The sequence below is a fragment of the Artibeus jamaicensis genome, unplaced genomic scaffold (genome assembly GCF_021234435.1).
Source record: "Artibeus jamaicensis isolate MK-2021 breed Jamaican fruit bat unplaced genomic scaffold, CSHL_Jam_final contig_414, whole genome shotgun sequence".
Lineage (NCBI taxonomy): Eukaryota > Metazoa > Chordata > Mammalia > Chiroptera > Phyllostomidae > Artibeus > Artibeus jamaicensis.
The window spans coordinates 4039441-4065275 of NW_026521822.1; the positions used below are offsets into that span (position 1 = coordinate 4039441).

The following is a 25835-nucleotide window of genomic DNA, read 5'->3' on the forward strand; positions in this document are numbered from 1 at the left end:
TAAATACATCTGTTAAAATGAAAAGTCAGTTAAACCAGAGAGTCATGAAAAACTATAACATAAGTACCTTAAATATTTTGTTTTAACCTAAAACAACCATATTCACATTTGTCACTGGATTGAGAAAGTCCCAGGCCATTTTTCTGCACATGGCCTGCTGGTAAGAGTTCTACATTGTATCTCTTACATAAACTATACCTCCAAACCATCAGTTAAGCTATTCCAAGATTTTGTTGTATTTCCACACTACTTTGTTGGTTGACATAACATTTAATTAAGTTTTGAAAGCATCGTAATAAATACAACTGGTACAAACAGGCTCAGGAATTTACATAAATAACTCATTGGTGGATTATACAAATCAACTGGTAGGATCAGAAGTGGGCAGACTCACCAGAAAGTAGCTTCTTAACCATTCAGTATTCAGCATGATATGGGAATCAGCAGCTTATGATTTACAAAAGAAATAGAGTGAGTTAATTGGTTAGAGGTTAAGTGTAATTAGACTTACTCTGTGTTTATTGTACCTCCTACATTTTAAGTATTTGACTATGTGTCTATCTCCTTGTAGTGACTTAGAGCATTTTGAGGGCAGAGATAGTGCCGATTAAGGGAAACCATTGGGAAAATCCCAGAAATTCTCATATCACTATGTAAATCTTCTCATGAACACAAGCGGAATTTAAAAAATCTGAGCAGTTATTTTTAAGCCATTTACATTAACGCTTATGGGTACTTCCAGAAAAGGATATGTAACATGCAAATATGTTTAAAAGCTCTGTTGTTTTTCTAAAGTTGCTATAACAAATTAGCACAAATTGGATGGCTTAAAATGGCAAAGATGTATTCTGTCATGGTCATGGAGGTAGAAGTCTCATCAAGGTTTTGTCAGAGCCATGCTCCCTTGAGACGTTCCCATGCCTCTTTTAGCTGCTGGTGGTTCCATGACTTGGGGCTCTGTGGCTTCATCCTTACATGTTTTACTCCTGTGTGTCTGAGTCTCGAATCACTATCTTTCTCAAATAAGAGCACCTGTGTGGAAATAAAGACAGGCCAACCATATGAGAACAATGGCTATTTAATCAGAGCTTTCTAGAGCAAAAGAGTCAGCCACCAAGGCAGGCATAGGAGTGGGAAAACTTTATCATGCAAAAAAGAGATATCTTCAGCTGTGCCCTGATTGTAGGCTGTTGGCATGAGGAAGTTGTAGGTGGTCTAACTCAAAGCAGGATGACATATGTGGTACATATTTGCTTTTTTCTGGTTGGTCCCAAGTTGGAAGTAGGGACAAAACTTGGGGAAGTTGTCAGTTATTAATCAAACACGGGCCATTTTGGACCAGTTGTTACAGGGTTTGTTTGTTTTTTCCTCAATTATTAGAGATAGTGGTCTAACACCCTAAAAGTATGATTTACAGATGAACTTTACAGATGGCTTCCTGGTTTGGTTACTGTAGATAATATGTGGGTGGATGGTGGTTTTTTGGGTTTGGTTCAGGTCGTGGGTCAGAGTTCTATTTTTATATGTGATCTGGTCACTATATATTCAGTCTCTCACTTGTCATTGAAAAGAGGGTCTACTCTAAATCCAGAAAAATCTCATATTCAGACCCTTACTTTAATCTACAAAGACCCTTTCCAAATAAGGTCACATTCACAGGTCCTGGGAGTTAGGACATGGACCTATTTTTTGGGGGGTCACCCTAGAACCCATTGCAAGCTCCTCTTATTTTAGAATCATGCTTATTTATTTATAGAGTTTTTAAAAAGACCTCTCCCCTTACTGTCCGGAATTAGAAAAGCAGATAGGTTATAACTACATTTCATCAAAGGCCTATATATTTTTTCAAACAGTTGCCTGAATGGTCTCTTAAAGCTTGGATTCAGGTTACACAGTAATCCTTGTATGTATACATCCCAAAATGAGATGTTTTGGTAGTCCAGTATTATCTGTACATTCAGAGACATCCCACCTTTAGGAGAAAGCTATAGGTAGCATGGATAATATATGAATATTGTATATGATAGGAAGTTAAGGGATATTACAAATTCTCTGGTTTCTTTATATTTTTAGCATTCTGACACTTTAATCTCATTTCCTAGCCAGAAAAGAGAACAATCCATAGTTTCAGCAGGTTTAAGACATTGATATATAATAGGTATGCAATTTTTAAATGATTTAATTACTTGATTCCTTTTGGGTGATTTCTGATGATGTTATAGCTTAATGAAAACATTGGTTGAAAAGACTTTCAGTCTTTTTTACCTCGAAGTATGTATTTTTGATTATTACTCATTTGTGCAGTGTGCCACATTTTCCTCATTATGCCTCTTTAATTTATTTGTTGAAATTGAACCACCCAGATCTGATTTTATCATGCTTATTATACATATAGACCATAATAATAAATTCCCTTGATACCAGAAAAAAACTTTGATCTCATATTTCCCCAGGTTAATATTTTAGCTTATCTAATTGAATGTCAGCTTTAATATTAAACTTCCTTGCCAAGACCTTGTGCAAAGAGATAAGAGTGTGAAAAACAGATGAGAGCATATTTAAAAGATACTACTAAATGTAACAACCAATGAGGCAGCTATTTTTATTGACGTTTCTCATCACTCTCTTCCCATTGAAAACAAATGTCAGAAGAATTTGTTTAAGGACCAAGATCACAGACTACTACATCTTCCTTTAAATTCCCACTCCTTGCTCAGAGTGTTTCTTTAGGATTATATGTAAATAGGTTTTTAAAAAAATCAGGCTTCATAAATGTTATCAGGCAGTTTGCAGCATAAAAATCTAACTGGCTCAAACCTGCATAAAAGAGAAGATGCCCTGTTAGCAACACTATAGTCTTCTGAGGACTATCTGTGGTCCACAAGGCTTGGTCATGTAGCATATTCAGGATGATTTGTGCCTGTCTGGTGCTAATCAAAGATTCAAGGAGAGAGAAAAATCATATATGCGTTTCAATTGTCAGACCTACTGAGCAAAGAGAAGACACTTTTCTGACATGTAGAAGTTGTTAAGATTGAAAACCAATAGCTGTTTTGGATACTGTTTAATAAAATATCCAAGTAAAAAAAAATATTAAACTTCCCTTTGCCTTAGAAAACAAAACAAAACAATTTCAGACTTATGTGAAAATTATTTATATTTTTCTTTCCTCGCTGTTTTAACTGAAATATCTACTCTAAGGGGTGTAGGATGAAATTATGAACTTAATTACTTAAACTATCTGGTAAGTTCACATACCAGCTTTTTCCATTCAGAATGGAAAATGGTGCTTATGTGACATGGTTCACACATACAGTTGCCTCCTCTTAATTCTTCTAAGCCAAAAGCTCTCAAAAGCCCCAGTGGAGTTTGACAGGCTTGCTTTATTTTGCTCATTAACTTGGAGGGAGGTATCAGATAATGAGTTACCAAAAGCTGGAACCCTGGCATTTTTAAAATCTCCTCCCAAGGGCCAAGTACAGGGGCTTGTCTCTGAAATTCAAATGAGATCATGCACAAATCATGCTTATCATAGTGTTTTATTATATATTAAGTACCTAGTAAATAGTAATTTGGATCCTACTTGCTTCAAATTCCATCCTTCCTACTTGTTTGATATATGACCTTTGGCATATTTCCTAATTTCTCCAAGTCATAGTTTTGTCATCTACAAAATATAGGTAAGAATAGTTGTTCTGAGAGGAAAACAAGATAAGTCATGTAAAAGCACTTAAAAGAGTACTGGTTAGTTAATACCCAACAAATATAATATAATAAACCATCTATTATATTTGGTTTATTATATTATATTAACTATAGAAGTTAATATAGAAGAATGATGGTTTATTATAGTATTTCCATTGCATTGTTTTCTGTAAAGCTTTTTTAGTTAAAAGTGTTTTTTTTTAACAATTTTGTTTTATATTTAATGCTTGGATATTTATTGTCAAATACTTTAGGTATTATAGGTTTATTTATTTTAGAATCAGTCACTTAATTCATTTTTATATTTCCCATTGTGGGTTGCACTTAATATTTATCCACATATGTGGTTTGAATGAAAGAATAATTGATAACATCTAGCTGGTCTCTAAACTCTTGTTTTATACTATTATAATGAATGATCAGTAGATGGCAGTAGTTTGTTTTCATTTTTATAGTTTGTCTATTATACAATAGAAAGCCAGAAAAAACCCCTAAAACTTTCCCAATTTTAAAGCAGATATTTTTACATGAATACGTGGTTTAAATAAAGATCATCCCAGTCCTTCAATTTATGTTGCTTTAGGAATATAGATCAAGAAGGACCAGTTACTTTATTTTTTATAGTATAAATCTAATTTTCTTTTCTTTTTAAGTTTGTTTATCAAATACTTTAGAGAACACAAAAACAAGTAAATCTTTGTATTTTCCTTCCTGGAGCCTACAGTCTAATGGATAAATATAGTATAAAGTAATGGAAACAATATTAAACATGTGTTATATAGCAGAACTTATTTTCTAAATGCTTTATAATGTGTATTATTTCAGTTAGTACTCACAATAATCCTAAAAAAGCCAAGTGCTTCTGTTGTTCCTATTTACAGATAAGGAATCTGAGGTCTGGGTTGTAAAGAATTTAACCTAATAAACTACTAACTGGCACAACCTAGATTGAAGAATAAGCTCTGTATTATTCTGGGAGCTCTACTGTTATAAATCATGATATAATAAAGATATAGAAACAATTGTATGAGAGAGAGAAATCACATCTACTCAGTGAGATCAAGAAAGACATCTTACAGAAGATCCCATCTAAGAGAGAGTTGAAAGATGGTTGCAGTGTTGACATGATCAGAACAGGGTTTTAGGAGCATTATCAGTAGAACTGAATTGGAGTAGTGACAGTAGAATTAGAAACTTATTGTGTGCCAGGCACTGTTCTAGGTCTCTGTCCTCATGGAGCTTATATTAGTAAAAGAAGGTAGAATAGAAATAAATGTATAAGAGGCAAGTGATAATAAATGCTATTTAGAAAAAGTGAGGTAGGTTAAGGAAATGGAGTGACTCCTCCTATGGAGGAGGGAAAGTCATGTTTTTTGAGAGATTTACCAGAGAATGCTTGTCTACTAAGATAGTATTTAGAAGTGGTAAGGAGTGATTGGATTGCCATGTAATTTATTTATTTATATTTTAAAAACATTTTTATATTTTATTTTTCAAAATACAGTTTATTGATTATGCTATTACAGTTGTCCAGTTTTCTCTCCTTCACTCCCCTCCACTCTGCACACCCTCTCCCACCCACATTCCCCCACTTTAGTTCATGTCCATGTGTCATACTTATAAGTTTTTTAGCTTCTACATTTCCCATACTGTTCTTGCTCTCCCCCTGTTTATTTTCTACCTACCATCTATGCTACTATTCTCTATACCTTTTCCCCCTCTCTCCTCCTCCCACTCCCCTGTTGCTAATCCTCCATGTGATCTCCATTTCTGTGTTTCTGTTCCTGTTTTAGTTTGCTTAGTTTGTTTTTGTTTTAGGTGTGGTTGTTAATAATTGTGAGTTTGCTGTCATTTTACTGTACATGTTTTTTATCTTCTTTTTCTTAGATAAGTCCCTTTAACATTTCATATAATAAGGGCTTGGTGATGATGAACTCCTTTAACTTGACCTTTTCTGAGAAGCACTTTATCTGCCCTTTCATTCTAAATGAAAGCTTTGCTGGATAGAGCAATCTTGGATGTAGATCTTTGGATTTCATGACTTGGAATACTTCTTTCCAGCCCCTTCTTGCCTGTAAGGTCTCTTTTGAGAAATCAGCTGACAGTCTGGTGGGAACACCTCCTTGTCTCTTGCTGCTTTGTAGGTAACTGCCTCCTTGTCTCTTGCTGCTTAAAGGATTCTCTCCTTCATTTTGATCCTGGCTGATGTAATTATGATGTGCCTTGGTGTGTTTCTGCTTGGACCCAACTTCTCTGGGACTCTCTGAGCTTCCTGGACTTCCTGGAAGTCTATTTCCTTTGACAGATTAAGGAAGTTCTCCTTTATCATTTGTTCAAATGACATTTCCACTTGTTGCTCTTCCTCTTCTCCTTCTGGTACCCCTATAATTAGGGTGTTGGAGTGTTTAAATATGTCCTGGAGGTTCCTAAGCCTCTCCTCATTGTTTTTTGAATTCTTGTTTCTTCATTCTCTTCTGTTTGGTTGTTTCTTTGTTCTTTCTGGTCCACTCCATTGAGTTGAGTCCCAGTTTCTTTCCCATCACTATCGGTTCCCTGTACATTTTTCTTTATTTCACCTAGTGTAGCCTTCATTTGTTCATCTAATTTGTGACCAAATTTAACCAGTTCTGTGAGCATCCTGATTACTGTGCATCTGATAGGTTGGCTATCTCTTTGTCATTTAGTTGTACTATTTCTGGAGCTTTGATCTGTTCTTTCCTTTGGGCCATTTTTTTGTCCTGACACACCTGTTACGTATGAGGGGCAGAGGCTCAGGTGTTCACCTGGGTGGGGCAACCCAGTTACTACGTTTTGATGCAGTATGTGGGGAAAGGATTCGAGAGGGAACAATGGTGCTTGCTCCTCTCTGTGTCGGATTTCAGTCACTTCTCATGCTTCCCCAAGCAAATTGGGCTCTTCTGGTACTGCTTTCCAGGTGGGTGGGTTTGTGTATGTTCTAGGACCCTGTGAGTCTCTCCAACAAACTCTCCTGTGAGGCTGGGAGTCTCTCCCAGAACCTCAACCCCCACAGGTATTTTCAGTCGGTGTTTTGAGGGTTTATTTCCCCAGGCCGGAGCCCTCAGTTGTATGGTCTATCTTACTCACCAGTTTTGCCTGGTTTATCTGCCTGAGAATGTGGGACCACCTGGTCTGCCAACCGCCTTGTGTGCCAAGCTCCTCCACAATCCCCTGCATCGCTGGGTCCATCATCTGCCACCTTTCACACCTGGGGTCTGCCAGCCTCTGCTTTGCTGCGAGTCCTCCCCACCAGGCCACCCGACTCCACCCCTCCTACAGGTCTGGATGAATGTTTCTTCTTTAACTCCTTGGTTGTCGGACTTCCATACAGTTCAGTTTTCTGTCAGTACTGATTATTTTAAAGTTGCTGTTGTCCTTCTTTTGTTTGTGTGAGGGGAAACAGTGTATCTACTTATACCTCTATCTTGGCCGGAAGAATTGATTGCGATGTAATTTAAAGGTGGAACCAATGAGCTTTGCTAAAAGAATTGCATGCACCTTGTAAGAGAAAGAGTCAAGCTTTTGGCTGGTCCTTTGGGTAAAACAATTGGGGCAGCAGTGGTGTGCCACATAGTTTGGGAGGATTTCCCAGAGGATCTGTGAACCACCAACAATGAGGTCTCATTTATGATTATCTTAAGCAAGTCTGGTTCAGTTGCCCCTGGCTCTATACCTCATTAGAGACCTCCTTGCTAATGTCTTCAGGGTTTTAGGCCTGAACAAGAAAAATGAACTAATAATTTATTGAGATGGAGAAGACTATGAAGAAGCAGGTTCTGTGAACATGATGGATACCAGTGGACAGAGAAATCAAGAGTTCAGTTTGGGATGTGCTCAGTTAAATGCCTATAAGAAATCCAAATGCAGACATCAGGCAATATGTTACCAGTTTAGAGCTCAAGAGGGATGTTCAGGTTAGACATGTAAACTTAGGAGTTGTCAGCCTATGAATGGATTTGAAGGACATGGGATTGGATAGCATCCCCTGCAGAGTGAGTATATGGAAAATAAGAGGCCTGAGGATAGAGCACCAGAACACTCTAACATAGATGAGAAAGATGAGGAGGAACCAGCAGAGGAAACCAAAAAGTATGGTGTCTCAAAAAGGAGGGCATGATCAGATATGTCAAATGATGCAGATAGGTCAAGAAAGATGAGGACTGAACTTTTCACTGAATGTAGCAACATGGAGGTCATATATACTTTGATAAGAACTTTTTTTTTAAAAACTAAGAGCGAGGAGAGCTCCAAAAATCTCTCTTGAGGAAGTCTGGCTATCTATTTTGGTATTCAGCAAATTTAGCATTTTGATCACATTTTCATCCTGCAGCTTTGCAAACAGAATCTACAAAGCATAAAGTCACCATTAAAAACGAAGGCATGAGACTGAATGACCTTAGCAGTGTCTTTCCATTGGTATGGAACTCAATTCTGGGCAAGAAGTAATTTCTGAGATATTTATGTTTGGTTCTAGCTGATGATGAGGAGGGATAAGTGAAACCTGTTAGGAATGTCAGTCAACCAATGTGTGACTATTATGAAACCTTGTACCCATTGGCATTTTGTATAATATATACCCAGTGTACTTGAAAGCAGGTAATCTTTAGGGTAGGAGCAAATTATAGTTATGAAGGAAAGTCAGGGGTTAGCCAAATGTCCAGCTTGAGAAGTTTGTAGTGATGGCCAAGAAATGAAACAAGGAATGAAGAGTGAAAAAAATCAGGAAACCAAATTTAGTAAAAGGAGATACAAAGAGGAGCAACTCATACTCTTTAATGGCAATTGGGTGAGTTTTTAAAGGATGTGGGGATGGGAAGCCAGTTTGAGAGCTTGACTGATATAGACTAACAGTAACTTAATTTACTTAACAATTCTAATTTCTCCTCACATCTGTGAGGCTTTATGTAATACCTCATGAGTGAGTGAGAATAATAAAACACTCTATTATTTAAATAATTAATAAATTGGGAGATAAATTGAAAATGTGAAGCAGGTACTTTCCAGGTGAGATTGACATATATTCATGGCTTTCTAAATTACCACACCTTCATGATTCCTTGAACATATTCGTTTACTTGGAATATTATGTGACATGATTCTAGAGAGGTGGGTTGTAGACAGTGAGCCATGTAGTGGTTGACCATCTAAAATAAAAGTAAGCTTAGATATATGTGATATTTTTCCCCATAAACTTGCATTTTATTGCTACTAAAGAGTTTATAGTATTGTAGTTAGGATCTTTCAAGCAGGCCTTCAAATAATTCTTATTAAAACAATGAAAACTCACTTTTTATTATATTAGTGAAATTATAGGCTTAGAAGAAAAAATAATATTTTTAAAAAAGATTTTATTTATTTTTTAGAGAGGGGGAGAGGGAGAGAGAGAAACAGCAATGTGTGGTCCCGTCTCACATGCCCCCTACCAGGGACCTGGGATGCACCCCAGGCCTGTGCCCTAGACAAGGAATCAAACTGGCAAACACTTTGGTTCACACACTGGCACTCGTCCAATGAGCCACACTAGCCAGGGCAGTCTGTTTTTTAATGGTAACGCATAGTGGTTAAGAGTATGATTTTTTGGACATAGTTATATTTGCTCAGTCTGAGCAAGGTCTCCAGGGGAAAACCCACATATTAGCTTACATCCAACTGTTATTTTCCTGCAAACAAGGATTATTATAGGTCTGTGTTCTACTCCTGAAGAACCTGAAAAAGATTACTATGAAGGCCTTGTTTGATAACAGGACACATAGGATAAGGAAGTTCTCTCACATCTATCTGTAATCTATTCCAAGTGAACTTGTTTTAGGCTATAATGCCTAAAATGTGAATATGCTAACATCTTGAATATAACTGGCAGAGATAGGCACATGGCTCTCTACAGAAAAAGATCAGCAACATGGTTGTGGTTGTTATTAAGCTGTTCACTGGTACTCTGATTCCACTCCTCTTGGTATATATTGGAAATCACTCCCTTATTATCTAAACTTGGTTGTGACCACAAACTGGCTTTGGCCAGTGGAATGTAAGTAGGGATTATGTGTGTCATTACTAAACTGAAGACTTTGAAAGCATAATTTGCCATGTTTCCTTTCCTCTACCAGGTTGATTGTGGAAGCTCATATTAAGATGGAGCCTGCATCAAGAAAAAGAAATAAAAGGCATCCAAATTGGAAAGGAAGAAGCAAAACTGTCATTGTTTGCAGATGACATGATAGTGTATGTAGAAATCCTATAGAATCCATCAAAAAACACTCAACCTAATAAGTGAATTTGGCAAAACAGTGGGATACAAATTCAGTATTCAAAAATCAAAGGCATTTTTGTATACCAACAATGAAATATCAGAAAAAGAAATCAGGAAAAATATCTCATTTGATATAGCAACAAGAAAAATAAAGTACCTAGGAGTAAACCTAATCAAGGAGGTAAAAGACCTATACTCAGAAAACTATACAACACTGAAGAAAGAAGTTATAGAAGACACAAACAAATGGAAGCATGTACCATGTTCATGGATTGGAAGAATTAACATCATCAAAATGTCCATACTACTTAAAGCAATTTACAGTTCAATGCAATCCCTATTAAAATACCCGTAACATATTTCACAGATATAGAAAAAACATTTAAAAAATTTATATGGAACCATAAAGGACCCTGAATAGCCAAAGCAATTTTGAGAAAGAAGAACAAAGTAGGAGGGACCACAAGACCTGATATCAAACTGTATTATAAGTCCACTGTAATCAAAACAACCTGGTACTGACATAAGAACAGACATATAGGTTAATGAAACAGAATACAGAGCCCAGAAATAAACCCAAGTCTCTATGGTCAAATTAATATTCAACAAAGGGGGCAGCAATATAAAATGGACTAAAGATAGCCTCTTCAACAAATGGTGTTGGGTGATCTGGACAGCTACATGCAAAAAAAGAAGAAACTGGATCACCAGCTTACACCATACACAAAAATAAATTCAAAGTGGATAAGCCATGGCTGGTGTGGCTCAGTGGATTGAACATGGGACTGCCAACCAAAAGGTCACTGCTTCCATTTCCAGTCAGGGCACATGCTTGGGTTGAGGGCCAGGTCCCCAGTGGGGGTGCTCAAGAGGCAACTACATATTGATGTTACTCTCCCTCTCTTTCTCCCTCCCTTCCCCTTTATAAAAAATAAATAAAACCTTTAAATTCAAGGTAGATAAAAGACTTAAATATAAGTTGTGACACCATAAAAGTCCTAGAGGAGAACATAGGAGGAAAATCTCAGATATTCCACACAACAATATTTTCACTGATACATCCTCTAGAACATAAAGAAAAGAATAAACAAATGGGATCTTCTCAAAATAAAAAACTTCTACATGGCTAAAGAAAACAGCATTAAAATGAAGAGAACCAACTGTATGGGAAAACATATTTGCCAAGGATACCTTGAACAAGGGTTTGATCTCCAAAATATATAGAGAACTCACACGACTCCACTCCAGGAAGACAAACAACCCAATTAAAAAATAGGCAAAGGACTTCAACAGACACTTTTCTAAAGAGGACATGCAGAAGGCCCAGAGACATATGAAAAGGTGCTCACTGTCACTTACCATCAGAGAGATGCAAATTAAAACCACAATGAGATACCACTTTACACCACTGAGAATGGCCATCATAAAAGAATCAACGAACAACAAGTGTTGGAGAAGATGTGGAAAAAAGGAAACCCTAGTGCTCTGTTGGTGACAATGCAGACTGGTATAGGCACTGTGGAAACAGTATGGAATTTCCTCAGAAAACTAAAAACGGAACTGCCTTTTGACCCAACAAATCTACTGCTGGGATTATACCCTAAGAACCCTGAGACCCCAATCCAAAAGAACCTGTGCTCCCCAATATTCATAGCAGCATGATTTACAATAGCCAAGTGCTGGAAGCATCCTAAGTGTCCATCAGTAAATGAGTGGATCCAAAAACTGTGGTACATTTATATAATGGAATACTATGCAAAAGATACAAAGAAAGAGCTCCTACCCTTTACAACAGCATGGGTAGAACTGGAGAGCATTATGCTAAGTGAAATAAGCCAGGCAGTGAAAGACAAATACCATATGACCTCACCTCTAAGTGGAACCTAATCAACAAAACAAGCAAGCAAGCAAAATATAACCAGAGAGAGTGAAATGAAGAACAAACTGGTAGTAACCAGAGAGGAGCGGGGAAGGGATAATGGGTGAAAAAGGGGGGAGGGTTTTCAAGAACATCTATAAAGGACACATGGACAAATACAAAGGGGGGTGAGATCAGGGGTGGGAAGTGGGGATTGCTGGGGTGGATGGGAATGGTTGGAGGAAAATAGAAACAACTGTACTTAAACAGCAATTAAAAGAAGACAGTCTCCATCAGTCTTAGCTCTCTTAGATGGGAAGTAATTCCCTGCCAACCATGTACTGACATAGAACATCATAAGAAATAAACCTTCGTTATTTTAAGCCAGTGAGATTTTGAGGTTATTATTGCAATATAACTTTGCCTATCTCTTTTACATTTATTTTAAATTATAGTTGACATACAATATTATATTAGTTTCAGGTGTACAATATAGCGCTTTAAAGGTTGAGTGGTGAATGATTAATTATAGTGGGTTTAATAAGAATAATAGGAAAGGAAGTAGACAGTAAGCATCTTGGCTATGAAGACCAAAATATAGCTTAAGGAGGTTATAGGGTAAAGCAAGGGTGATTATTATTGTTAAATTTATGATGAGTTCAGAATAATATTTTTTACTAAGTTAAAGAAATTCTGTTGCTGTAACATTTGAAGTAGTAATGTCCTTGAGTAGAACACAAAGGAGTACAAAAGTGGAGGATTTGCCTTAGATAGGAACAAGGACACTTTATTCATTGCAAGAAAAGAATAGATTAGTTGTAGGTACAGGTGCAGGAACACTGGTAGATGGGGTGTGGTTTACCATACTCTCTGATTTTTCTACTATCTTAGTTACATAAGTAGCTGAGATTAGCTTAGCATAACTAAAAGAGGAATGGGGAAGATGTGGGAAGTTTGAGGACAAAGGAGAAGGAATGAAATTGATACCTGTGAAACTTGGTGAATTCTAATGGCCAGTCGTCCACTTGACACAAATAGTTTTGAATTTAAAATGAGACCACAGAATAGGTATTTATTGAGGCATTTCAGCTACTAGAGTATGGTAAAGCAGCTGGTTAGGATTTTTTCGGGGAACTAGGACAGCGAGAGTGCTATAATAGAAGTGAGGATGAATGTGAAGGAATCTAAGCCAGGTAAGGAGTGAATTGAATATATGATAAGACAAGAGAGTGTGAAAATGTAGAAGAGTCAATGTGACTGAACAGCTCTTGTAGTCATAATACTAGGAGGAATGAGCTGAAACTGAAAAGAGTTTGAATCTCAGATTATGAATGAGGTATAGTTATAATCTGTGGATGGGTGGGGAAGATGGATGAGAGAATACTTTAAAGAACTAAGAGGTCAAGATATGAGAAGTACCATTGTGTGGATGTTGAAATCCCAAAGAAATAGAAGAGGGGTAGCAATAGAGACACAATAAATTAGATGCTATAATATAGGAGTAAGGAGATCTAGAAGTCAACTGATAACAGCAAGGAAGGGTAAAGCTTATATAGTAGCTTGGTGGCATGAACTTCAAAGAAACTAAGTAGTTTAGGGAAAGAAGAGGATAATAGTTTGACAGTAGTAATGGAGAACAGGAAAAGTGCCTCACCTCCAGACTTAATGGTTTGAGGGTAAGAAAGCATAATATTTGAGGATTTCAGTTATAACTGGGAAAAAGGGTGAAAGAAGAGTTCACTGAAGAACTTGAAGATGTAGCTGATTTTTCTGCAAATGGACTAAGAATTCCAGGGGTCACAATGGAAGGATATAAAAGAATTGGGGAGTGGGTAGTATATCAGATCAAGGGGCTTTCTGAGGCCAATTAGGATGGTTATGATTAGGAATGACCTGGGTGCCTTAGGCTTCTAGCGAGTAAGGTTAACAGAGATGTGGGGTATAATAGGAATAATGCCCACGGTGTCTTAGGCAGATTGTGGTGATGACTCTATGATTTGGAGGAGAGAGAAATGGGGCCTACCAGAAAGGTAACTTTCCTAGAAGGAACTGTTGACAATGAGGAATTCACTGAGTCTCCTCTTCAGTCATACAAATTGTGATGTTGAGGCCACTGGAGATCTGTAGGAACTGAAACAGCTTCATTGGTAGACTTTACTGAAATAGTTCCCCTAAAAAGAAATGTGGGAATGTAAAGGAGAGAGTTAATTAAAGTGATATTCTAATAATATAAGAATACAAAAGTAGTTGGATTCTAGAATGGTATATAAGGTATTACTCTTCTTTTAAAAAATTATAATCTTGGCAGTCTAACACACTGGTCAAGATCATGAAACTTGGAGACAAATTACCTGAATTCAAATAAAATTTCTAAAAGCTGTGTGACTTTGGGTGAATTTCTTGATTTCTTTGTGCTTACTGTATTTCTCTGTAAAATATAAATTATAATAATAGCATCTAACTCATAGGATTAAGTGAGTTATTATTTGAAAGTTAATATTTGTGAAGTTCTTATACATGCACAAAAATAACCACTATTTAAGATTTGGTTTTATTGTTGTTTTTATCTAAAGCACTTAGAACAGTGTCTAACCAAAGTAAGAGCTATATAATTGTTTACCTTTTTTTTAAAATTTAAGTCATTTTTTATTTTTCAATTATAGTTGACATACATTATATTAGTTTCAGGTGTACAGCCTAGTGATTAGACATATAACTCACTGTCTTCCTGATAAATCTTGTACCCATCTGACACAATACATAGCTATTAGAATATTATTGACTGTATTCCCTCTCCTGTGCTTTATAACCCCATGACTGTTCTGTTACTGCCAACTTGTGCTTCCTAATCCCTTCACCTTTTTCACTCATCTCCATAAGCCCCTTTCCATCTGGCAACTGTCAAAATGTTTTCTGTATCTATGAGACTGTTTCTGTACTGCTTGTTTGCTTATTCTGTTTTTTCATATTTAATTGTTGATAGATATGCATTTAATGCCATTTTATTGTTCGTATTTTTTAATCTTTTTTTCCCTTTCTTCTAAAGGAGACCCTTTAACATTTCATGTAATACTATGGTGGTAACGAACTCCTTTACCTTTTTCTTATCTGGGAAGCTCTTCACGTGTCCTTCAATTCTAAATGATAGTTTTGCCAGGTAGAATAATCTTGGTTGTAGGTCACTCCTTTTTATTGCTTTGAAAATTTCATGTCAATCTCTTTTGCCTGCAAAGGTCTGTTGAAAAATCAGCTGACAGTCTTATGGGAACTTCTTTGTAGATAACTGCTTTTCTCTTGCTCCTGTTAAGATTTTCTCATTAACTTTTTGTATTTTAATTATGATGTGTCTTGGTGTGGGCCTCTTTGGGTTTATCTCTCTTGGGACTCTGTGCTTTCTGGACTTAGATGACTATTTCCTTCACCAGGTTAGGGAAGTTTTCTGTAATTTTATCAAATAGGTTTTTAATTTCTTTTTTAAAAGATTTTATTTATTTATTTTTAGAGAGGGCAAGGGGGGATGAAAGAAAGGGAGAGAAACTCAATTGCTTGCTTCTCATATACACCCCAACTTGGAACCAAACCTGAAATCCCGGCATGTGCCCTGAATGGGAATGGAACTGGTGACCATTTATGTTGTGGGATGATGCCCAACCATCTGAGCCACACTGGTCAGGGCAGGTTTTCAATTTCTTGCTCTCTGCTCTCTCATTCTGACCCTTTAATGATGCAAATATTGGTATGCTTAAAGTTTTCCCCAAGGCTCCTTTACATTATCTTCATTTTTCAGGGATTCTTCTTTTTTTTTGCTCTGATTAGATATTTTTTGCTTCCTTATTTTTCAGATTGCTGCTTTGACTCTCAATTTCATCTACTGTATTATTGATTCCCTGTAAATTATTCTTCATTACAGCTAGTATATTCTACATTTCTAACTGGTTCTTTTTTATGGTTTCCACATCCTTTTTTATCTTGTTGAAGTTTTCACTAAATTCATTGGGCATCCTTATAACCAGTGTTTTGAAATTTGCATCTAGTACATTGCTTATCTGTTTTGTTTTGTTCTTTTCTGGAGTTTTGTTCTGTTATTTTTATTTGGGACATGTTTCTTTGTCTCCTCATTTTGGCTGCCTCTCTGTGTTTATTTGGTAGAGCTGCTACATCTCCTGGGCTTGGTAGAGTGGCATAATATTGTAAATGTTCTGAAGGGCCAATGACACAGCCTTCGTGATCACTCAAGCTAGGCGTTCCAGGAGTACTCCACCACCCCCGCCATGTGGGTTGTGTACACCTTCCTGTCATAGCTGAGCCTTGATTGCTGTTGGCACATCAATGGGAGGGATTTACTCTAAGGCTGATTAGCTGCAAGGACTGGCTGTGACCACTGACTACTGACCTCTGACCACTGTGGAGGATTAGCAGTGCAAGGGCCCACCCTGTAGAGCAGGACAGAGGTCTGGTGCTCACTGAGTCCACCCCTTGAGTGTTGCTTCTAGAGGTAATTGGGTGGTGCTTCAGTGTGATCTGAAGCTGTCCACTGGGTGCACTGGCTCTGGGGCATCCATTTTGCAGGCCAAGGTCAGCTGTCACTTATGTTCTCCCTGGAGCCACTTCTCATGAGCTACAAAGCAACCAGCAGATGGAAGCTTGCAGGTACCCAGGCAAGGCCACACTGTGTGAATCAAGGCTCACTGGTACTAATGCTGGCCCTAGGGCCATCTATTGTGAGGCCAGAGGCTGCTTGTTTGAGAGATTTTAGGGAATTTTGAAGCATGAGCCAAGACAGACCATTCATGTGGAAAAGCTACTGGAAACAGTTTAGAAGAGCCTTTAGGACTGGATTAGGTTGGGTTAGGCAGGGTCTCAGGAAACAACCATGGTGAGGAGAGTAGCATGAGCCTGGTTGATGGAAATTCAGATATGGTGCCTACTTGTGTGGCTCTGTGGACAACAGAAGGACTCTCAGTAAAGGAACAAGGGCTTCTGCCAGTACTTCTATCTAACAGAAGCTGCCCTTCAGTTCTCACCCCGATGCTAGCCAGTTCAGTTTCTTTCCATATGTCCCTAGTGCCTTTCAAGCTGCTGCCCCAGCACTGGATCTTGGAAGGAGTGAATCCAAGTAAGTCTATGTATGAGCCCTTTTAAGAGGAACTGTCTGGGACTCTAGAAGCCCTCTGTCTGCCTCAGCCTCAATCCCCTCTGGTATTTACAGCCAGAAATTATGGAGACTTATCTTTTTGCCACTGGGACCTTGGGTGGGATGGCCTGGTGTGGGGCTGGGGGGCTTGGTGTATGGCTGTGGTCCCTCACTCCTCAGGGGGGACCTCCGCAGCCAAAATATCCCTCCCAGTTTTTATCCACCACACATGGGAACAACTCATTCTGCATCTCTACCCCTCTATCCAGTTTTGCTGTGCTTCTTTAAATCCCTAGTTGTAGGACTTCGATTCACCTAGATTTCAGGTGGTTCTGAATGATAGTTGTACTATCATTCAGTTTAGTTCATTTACAACTGTAGTTTAGTTGTAAATTTAATATGGTTGTTGGAGGAGGCAAGCACTGAATTCACTTACACTGCCACCTTGACTGGAAGTCTAATTGTTTGCCATTGTAATCAACTGAGAGAACTAACTGAAAGTATAAATATGCATTTTCAAGATTATTAGGTAGAATTAAGGATGAAGTCTATAATCATAAAATCCACACAAAAGAGCTAGAGAGAAAAATTAGTCTTGGATTTATTAGCATTAATCTGAGCTAGTTTGTATGTTAAGCAGACAGGTTATAGGTTAATGGCATGAAGAGCGTGAATGGGCTCAGTATCAGGGGAGACATCATAAAGGAAGCAAATTTGAAGTGAGATTTGGAGGAAGGTAGGGACATAAAGAAATGAGAAAGAATCATAAATTCTCAGGGGTGGTTATGACCCTGTGCTGAGTAAAGTTCTCAAGATTTCTTTATTTTGGTGATATATTTCTGGATAGATTTGAGTCTCCTGACTTAGGAAACAATTTAACTTTGTTGTTGTTTTTTTTTGCTTATGTATCAGGTTTCAGCCTTTTATGTTTTTGTTTTTAGAAAACACATGTAACTAGTATATACGTATTTTACATTTAATGAATCTTTAGGAAAGATATTTAGTGATTTTGCAGATTTCATTGTAGAATCTTCCTTATACATGCCTTACCTTATGACAATATTTTACTTGTTTTGGCATGCAAAGTTTATCGGACTTTTTTTATGATTGGAAATATTCACAAGTTCTATAAAATTTGACTAAGATTTTTTAAAGAATGTCATTTAAATAAAAAATGTATATGTTCAAATGTTAAATAGGAGATGACAATTAGAGAAGTATTTAAAAACATTAAGTTTCTTTTATTAATTATGCAGATTTGTATGATCTCTTTTGCATAGGAATGGACAAGCAAATTCAGATACTCTTGTTTCTTTAACTATGCCAATTTAGCTTTCAATTGCTGTGTTGGTAGTAGAAGGAACTCTTTTTCTCCATCTTTCAAAGGAGAAAAATATCTACCCCTTCATCTTATCAATTACTCTTAGGTACGCTAGAGGTTAAAATATGATTTTAAAGTTGCATAGGGCTTACTCAGGCAAGAATAGCACTGACAGGAGGGCTGTATTCTCTACAATCTATTCCGAAGGCAGAAATTGCTAATTCAATTTGGCACTGTTTCTACCTCATTCTGGCTATAGTTTTAGGATCCATTTCATTACAGTAGTGGAAGTACTAGCTACCAATCCATAGTAATTAATTACTCATTAAGTATGTCAGTTACTGTGCCAACCATGTTATATATATTACTTTAATTATTACAATAGTCCTGTGAGGTTTTACAAATGAGTACAGTGGTGACCAAAGAAGTTAAGAAACTTGCTCAAGATTATAACAGCTAAAAAGCAGGAAAACCAAGATTCAAATATGGTTTTAGTTTTCTCCAAAAATCTCTTACTTTACTGTAATTTAAGTCTTGAAACTAATGATGAAATGTCATTGCCATTCCTATGAGGTATTTGGCAATTAATTTTCTTTTGGGATCACTAGGATGTATGCAAAGAAAAATTAAAACTGAAATATTATCAACATTGATTATTTTGTAGGAGTAAAGAAGGTGAACTAAGAAGGGGAAAAAGGCACAGAAGAATGTTAAGCAACAAAGAAAGAAAGAATCAACAAGCTCCTGAAGAAGGTGACAAAGCAATCTTTAGAAATAAATAATGAAAAGATAAGCAGCAACAAAAAAGTACATGATAGGATAATTGTGTTAAAATCATAAATTAGAAAGTAAGTAAAATAATAGAAATAATAGAAAATAAATAAGAAAATCAGGATATTGGGAAGTTGCTAAATTTCTCCAGGAAGAAATTTATTCAATGTTTAGAAAAGGCATAATAACCTGAAAATGCACATCTTTAATAGAAATTCATCAACTATAATTGCTCGATTGTTGTTATGGTGGTAGTATAATTATAGATATGTGATGGCGGTCTGGGTAAAAACAATTGGCATAGTCAAAATATTTATATTGTTCCATAAAGAAACAGGTATTAACATAACAGTAGGCTATTTTGAATTCTCTATTATTATGGCATTTGATTTGGTTTTGTTTATAGCCAGAAAGGGAAAACTACCAACCCTAAATTTATTTATGAAAAAAATCACATTTTTTATGACTGAGTAAAGAAATATGACTTGTTTGCTTTTAAAATTTTATTATGTATGTTATTCCTTTCACTAGATCTGGCTAAACAAGACACAGCTTCATTAACTGATGCTTTAGAGCAAGTTGCAAAGCAACAACAATCACAAACATCAGAAATAGAAAAAAACAAAAAAATTCTGTATCATTTACAGGTAACTTGTTTTTATACTGTCTTCTAAATGAGTCTTTCTTTTCTTCAAAATTAGATTAAATTGGTAATAGGAAAGTTATTGAGAGTATTTAAGTTTGGGACTCAATACCCATATTTTTATATTTACGTTTTTCTTAATTATTCTGCTATCCCTAAGTGAAATCCAAATGAGTATTCCAGTTTTGTGAAGCATTCTACACACCCAATATAAAAATAATCAACAATGTCATTGCAGCTGTGGTATGAGCATATAATACCCAATGTGTGACATAAAATTAATTTAAATTCACTTCTATTTGATAGGTTTTCCTAAAATGCTGATATTTAGGGAAGGTTAAGTTTTTAAGCCAGTGTTTTAAAAGCTATAGCTTGTGAATTACTAGTTGTCAGTGTACATTTCAAATAGATAAGGAACATTTCTGTATTTCTTACATTTCATAGTATCTTTATAATTCCACTACAGGGGATCTGGAAGCCATATTTGGTTTTTGCATACAGCCTAATATATATATGAATAATATTTTAATATAGCTTAGTATGTTAATATATATTTAGCATAATGTGTTAGCATAGCTTTAAAAAGCAAAATGGAAACAGTACCTTTACTATGTGGTTTGCAAAGGATTTTTATTAAATATATCATAGAAATAAAAAGAAGAGGTTTCAGAGCTGACTTACCTAGTTTGAAAGACGAGATTTACTACTTCCAGCTCTGTCATTTAATTTCTCCATGCTTCTGTTTTCTCATTTTTTAAATGGAGGTAATAATAGGAACTGTGTATAAGGTCTTCATGATCATTAATAAATTAATACTTGAAAATATTATGTAAGGTATCTTTACTGGAGTGCCAGTGGACAGTATAGGACTGTTTTTTTTAAAGATTTCATTTATTTTTAGGCAGAGGGGAGGGGTAGGAGAAAGAGAGGGAGAGAAACATCAGTGTGTGGTTGCCTCTCATGTACCTCCTACTGGGGACCTGGCCTGCAACCCAGGCATGTATCCTGACTGGGAATTGAACCAGCAACCCTTTTGCTTGCAGGCTGGCACTCAGTCAGCTGAACCACACCAGCCAGGGCAGGACTGGATTTTCATATTGGCTTTAAGAATTTGTTAATGCATCAACAGAGATCTGATAATAATTATACTATAGCAGTAATGTGTATTTCTTATGCATATTTGCATTACATTAGTCACTGTTAGAAAGGAATTTATATTTACAATAGAATAGAATAAAAAATAATGTCTTCAGTTTCTATAATGGAATTTCCTGCAATACTTCTCAGCCTTCAAAGAATTTCACAGATGTTATTTCACTTATGTTGAGGGTCTTCTTTCTATTATGCATGTTACTGAACATGGTCCACTTTTTAAGCTACTCATTATCATTTGAAGAGGGAGACAAAGAAGTAAAACAAATAATTACATGCAAGGTGTCAGTATCAACAATAGAGGCATGAATACAGATTTAACACTGAAGTTGTGATCACAAAGAAAGTTATTTTTAGTTGAGTTTTAAAGGACAGAGTTCACTTTAATGATTAGGTATGTGGAACAGGTTTAAAGGTTAAGGGATGAGGAGCACAGTATTCCAGGCAAAAATAACCTGAGGAAATTCACAGAGACCTGAAATAGCATTGGTACATTCACAAAACTATAGGTAGTTCAGTGGTGCTATAGCATAGAGTGTGTTTTGAGAAGTGGTGAGAGATGTATGCCATGGTATGAAACTTGGGCTTTACTTTAAAGGTTATGGGAAGGTTTTGATAGTCTTTAAGCAAGGGAGCAAGTGATTAAATTTATGTTTAAGAAGGAAATTCTAGATGTGTAAAAAATACTTATAATACAACAGCCATTTATGATAATAAAAAAAAACCTCTCAGCAAATTAGGGATAGAAGAGAAATTCCTCCATCTAAAAAAGGGCATCTACATAAATCCTACAGCCAACTATACATGTAATGATGAAAGACAATGGTTTTTTTCATAAGATCAGGAACAAAGCAAGATTGTGTGCTCTTACCACTTCTATTTATTTTTTGGTACTGGTGGTTCAAGCCAGTGCAATCATGAAGGGAAAGGAAATAAAAGATATCCAGATTGGAAAGGAGGAAGTAAAACTGTTTTTACTTACAAGCATGATTTATCTTTAGAAAATCCCAAGGAATCTATTTTTAAAAAGCTGTTAGGAATAATAAGTTACTTTAGAAAGCTTATAAGATATAAGGCTACTTATCAAAATCATTTGTATTTCTATATACAACAAAGGAAACCATCAACAAAATGAAAAGAAAACCTACTGAATGGGAGAACATATTTTCCTAAACATACGATAAGGGGTTGATATCCAAAATTTATAAAGAACTTATAAATCTCAACACCAAAAAACCCCCGCAAACAATCCAATTAAAAAATGGGCAAAGGACCTGAATAGACATTTCTCTAAAGAGGACATACAGATGGCCAATAGACATATGAAAAAACACTCAATATCACTAATCACCAGAGAAATACAAATTGAAGCCACAATCAGATAACACCTCACACCTGTTAGAATGGCTATTATCAATAAATGAACAAACAAGAACTGTTGGAAAGGATGTGGAGAAAAGAGAAACCTTGTGTCCTGTTGGCGGGAATGCAGGTTCATGCAGCTACTGTGGAAAGCCATATGGAGTTACCTCAAAAAAGTAAAAATGGAACTGCCTTATGACCCAGCAATTCCACTTCTGGGAATTTATTGAAAGAAACTCAAAACACTAATTCAAAAGAATATATGCACCCCTATATTCATTGCAGTGTTTTTTACGATCACCAAGATATGGAAGTAGCCAAAGTGTCCATCAGTAGATGAGTGGATAAAACAGCTATGGTATATTAACACAATGGAATACTACTTGGTCATAAAGAAGAAGAAAATTTTACCCTTTCTGACAGTGTGGATGGACCTGAGAACATCATGCTAAGTGAAATAAGCCAGAGAAAGACAAGTACCATATGATTTCACTCATATGTGGGATCTAATGAACAGACTAAACTAACAAGAAAATAGAGACAGACTCATAGACAGAGAGCAGACTGACAGCCCTGAGGGAAATGTAGGGGTGGAGAGATTAAGCAAAAAAGAAGAAAGTGAGAAAGAACTCATGAACATGAACAACAATGTGGTGCTTGCAGGGGAGAGAAGGTGGATGGAAGTGGAAGAGAGTATATGGGGGATAAATGGTGATGAAAAAAGTAAGATAAAAATGAATTATAAAAAAGACTGAACATACCAAGTGTTGGTATACATATTAAAGGACAGAACTCTCAGACACTGTTATTTGGGATGTACAATGGTATAACCACCTGGGATAACAGTTTACAGTTTTTTAAGAGGTTAAAATATATCTACCATATTACCCAGTTATTCAATTTCTAGGTATTTGTTTACACAAGAAAAATAAAAGTGTATATGCCTATTGGAAATCTGGAAACAACCTAAGTGCCCATCAGATGAATGGTTAGGCAAAATGTGATATAGTCACATAAGGAAAACTACTGAGCAATAAAAAGGAAGAGCTACTGATATATCCAACAACATGGATGAAATCTCACTTATGCGGAGTAAAAGGAGTGAGATTTTAAGAAGTATAGTTTGTATAATTCTATTTATATTAAATTCTCAAAAATGTAAGCTAATTTTTAGTGACAGAAAGCAAGTGAACTGTTATCTGGAAACAGATGAGGAGGGAAGGATGAATTGTAAAGCAGCAGGAAGAAACATTTTGTGGATAATAGATATGTTTATTATGTTCATTATGATGGTTTCATATCATAAATGTATGTCAAAATTCATCAAACTGTGAAGTTTAAGTATTTCCAGTTTATTTACATCAAGTATACTTGATTGAATCTGTAAATAAAAAAGGAGAGGAAGAGGGGGAGAGAAAGGAGGAAGAGAGGGAGAGAAGGAAGGAAAGAGGGAGAGGGAGGAAAAATGTGAGGGGGAAGAACAGCAAAAACAACAAGAAATGTAATTCTAGTGGAAGAGATTGAAGGAGGAAGGGATTTTAGGAGGAACTGTCTAAAACTGGGGAGAAAAGTAAACAATTACATTAGTCCAGGAAAGAGAAGAAATGATGACCAAATTAGTGGAAATGCCATGGCTTTCCATATTAATAAATAGGATCAACAGATTGATCTGCTTGGGACGTCATATGTTCCTTTCCTGACAATTCCATGTTCATCAATAGTCATTCATGTAATAATATTTAATTGAGCACTGCTTTGTGCCAGGTACTATTTTAGACACTGGGAAGGTTGTGATAAAGAAGATATAGACAAGGTTACTTTACCCATGGAGCTTACTTTCTAGTAAGGGGAGGCAAGCAGTAAAGAAATAAACAAAAATTAACTCTATTGAAATGTTAAAAAACAAATACAATAGAATAATGTGTAGAGAGTAACTTGGAGAAGAGGGTGGGTGGTTAATTTATATTTTGATTCAGGGTAGAGTATTCTGAGGATTAATAATAAACCTGAATTGTTAAAGGCAAAGACACTAACAGGTAATAGCTAGGGGTAGGAAATTCTAAAGTAGAGACAAGTACAAATGCCCTTAGGTGGGAGGGAGCTAGATATATTTAATAAACAGAAGGGGCTGGAAGATGGGGATAAAAATATAAGAAAGGTAGAAATGTAGATGGAGGCTAGAGTGTATATGACCTTGTAAACCACATTAACAATTTGAATTTTATTATTAATGAAATGGAAAACCATAAGAGGATCTGAAGCAGGGAAGTAATATAATGTGATTTGATTTTAATGGAGCTTAGTTGAGGTACAGGGGGAAGAATGAAAACAGGAAGATCAGTTAGAAGCTAAGGTCTGCTAAAAAATGGTCAGCAGTGAATTTGGGATTTTATTTTGGTACCAAATTTTATTTTGGAGGCCAAACCATCAAGATTTGCTGGTAAATAGGTGTTGGGGTTAAGGTAAAAGGAAGAATCAAGAATGACTTCTAGATTTTTTAGTATTCAGGTGGAAAATGGTACAGTTTATTGAAATTAAGATGACTGGGGGAAGAACATGTTGAGTGTGTAAATTAAATGTTCTTTTTTGAACATGTATAGTTAGTGTGTCTGTTAGTTATAGAAATAGAAATGTCAAATGGGCATTTGAAATCGGAACTGGAGATAAATACTGAGATTCATCAGCATGTTGTATTTTTCAGTGTACTTCCCTCTCTTGTGTGCCAGGAAAAGGATAGACTGGGTCTGCTTTTTAGTGCAATAACTCCCTCCCAAAATTATATAAAAGTGTTCAGAGTAGAACCATATTAGATAGAGAAAAAAAGATGGGGGGTGGCCTGCAGAGGTGTTTTGATGTCATTTAGATTTACATAATAAGAAGAAGCAGGCACACAAGGATGGCCCCCAAAATAGTACCATTAGTTAACTTGGTACTTGTGAAAATAAGGATATGGTAATTTGCGTTTTGGTCCCAGTCTTTATCATTTTGTATATTCAGACCCTTTACCATGTATCATTATGCTCTCCCATAATGGATGGGCATACATCTAATCTTTGACTGTGAATTTCATCATGTGACCAGTCAGTATGTTAGTAGATATTATTCAAACAGAAGCTTGAGAAACTTCTTCCATAATTAAGTTTCAGATCTTCTGCTTCTGATATCATAAGAACATGCCTTTCCTGGCTCAGTAAAGGATAAGATATGTGTGTTGCAAAGGCAAGACACCCCAGCTGGCCCAGTTAGCTAAACTAAATTATCCAAAAGCCATCCAACCCATCTGAGCAAATCCAACCAAGGTCAGTGTCTCACCACCTTCAGCTGTTTCCAGTCATATGAGCAATAAAGACTTATTTTTTAAGTCACTGAGGTTTTACCATTCTGACAACACATAATTGATACAAGGAAGAATAGGATGAAAATGAGAGGAGAATTAGTCTGATTTTTGGATATGATGAATTCGAAATGGCTAGTAGCAGCTCAGTATAGGACCCAGCAGTTACTTAAGTTCTGTGAATCATCATTAGCATATATATAGCTCAAGTATGGCTAATGAAAGGAGGAAATTACGATGACTGCACTCTAAGGAAGACCTGCATTTGAAGGAACCGTTGTGACTGTAAA

General features: G+C 36.2%; 1 protein-coding gene across 2 annotated transcripts in view; it reads left to right on the top strand.

Annotated features, from left to right (window-relative positions):
• The window catches only part of CCDC122 (coiled-coil domain containing 122), a 51344-nt gene that overhangs the window by 1843 nt on the left and 23666 nt on the right, over window positions 1-25835 (top strand). Inside the window, exons 2-3 of one of the 2 annotated variants that reach the window (XM_053665412.1) lie at window positions 18948-19036; window positions 19586-19701. In XM_053665412.1, coding sequence (XP_053521387.1) covers window positions 18991-19036; window positions 19586-19701 — 162 coding nt within the window. In that variant the 5' untranslated portion in view covers window positions 18948-18990. Of the gene's footprint in view, window positions 1-9827; window positions 12004-18947; window positions 19037-19585; window positions 19702-25835 lie in introns of those variants that run through there. The other variant, XR_008391644.1, reaches the window with a different exon arrangement.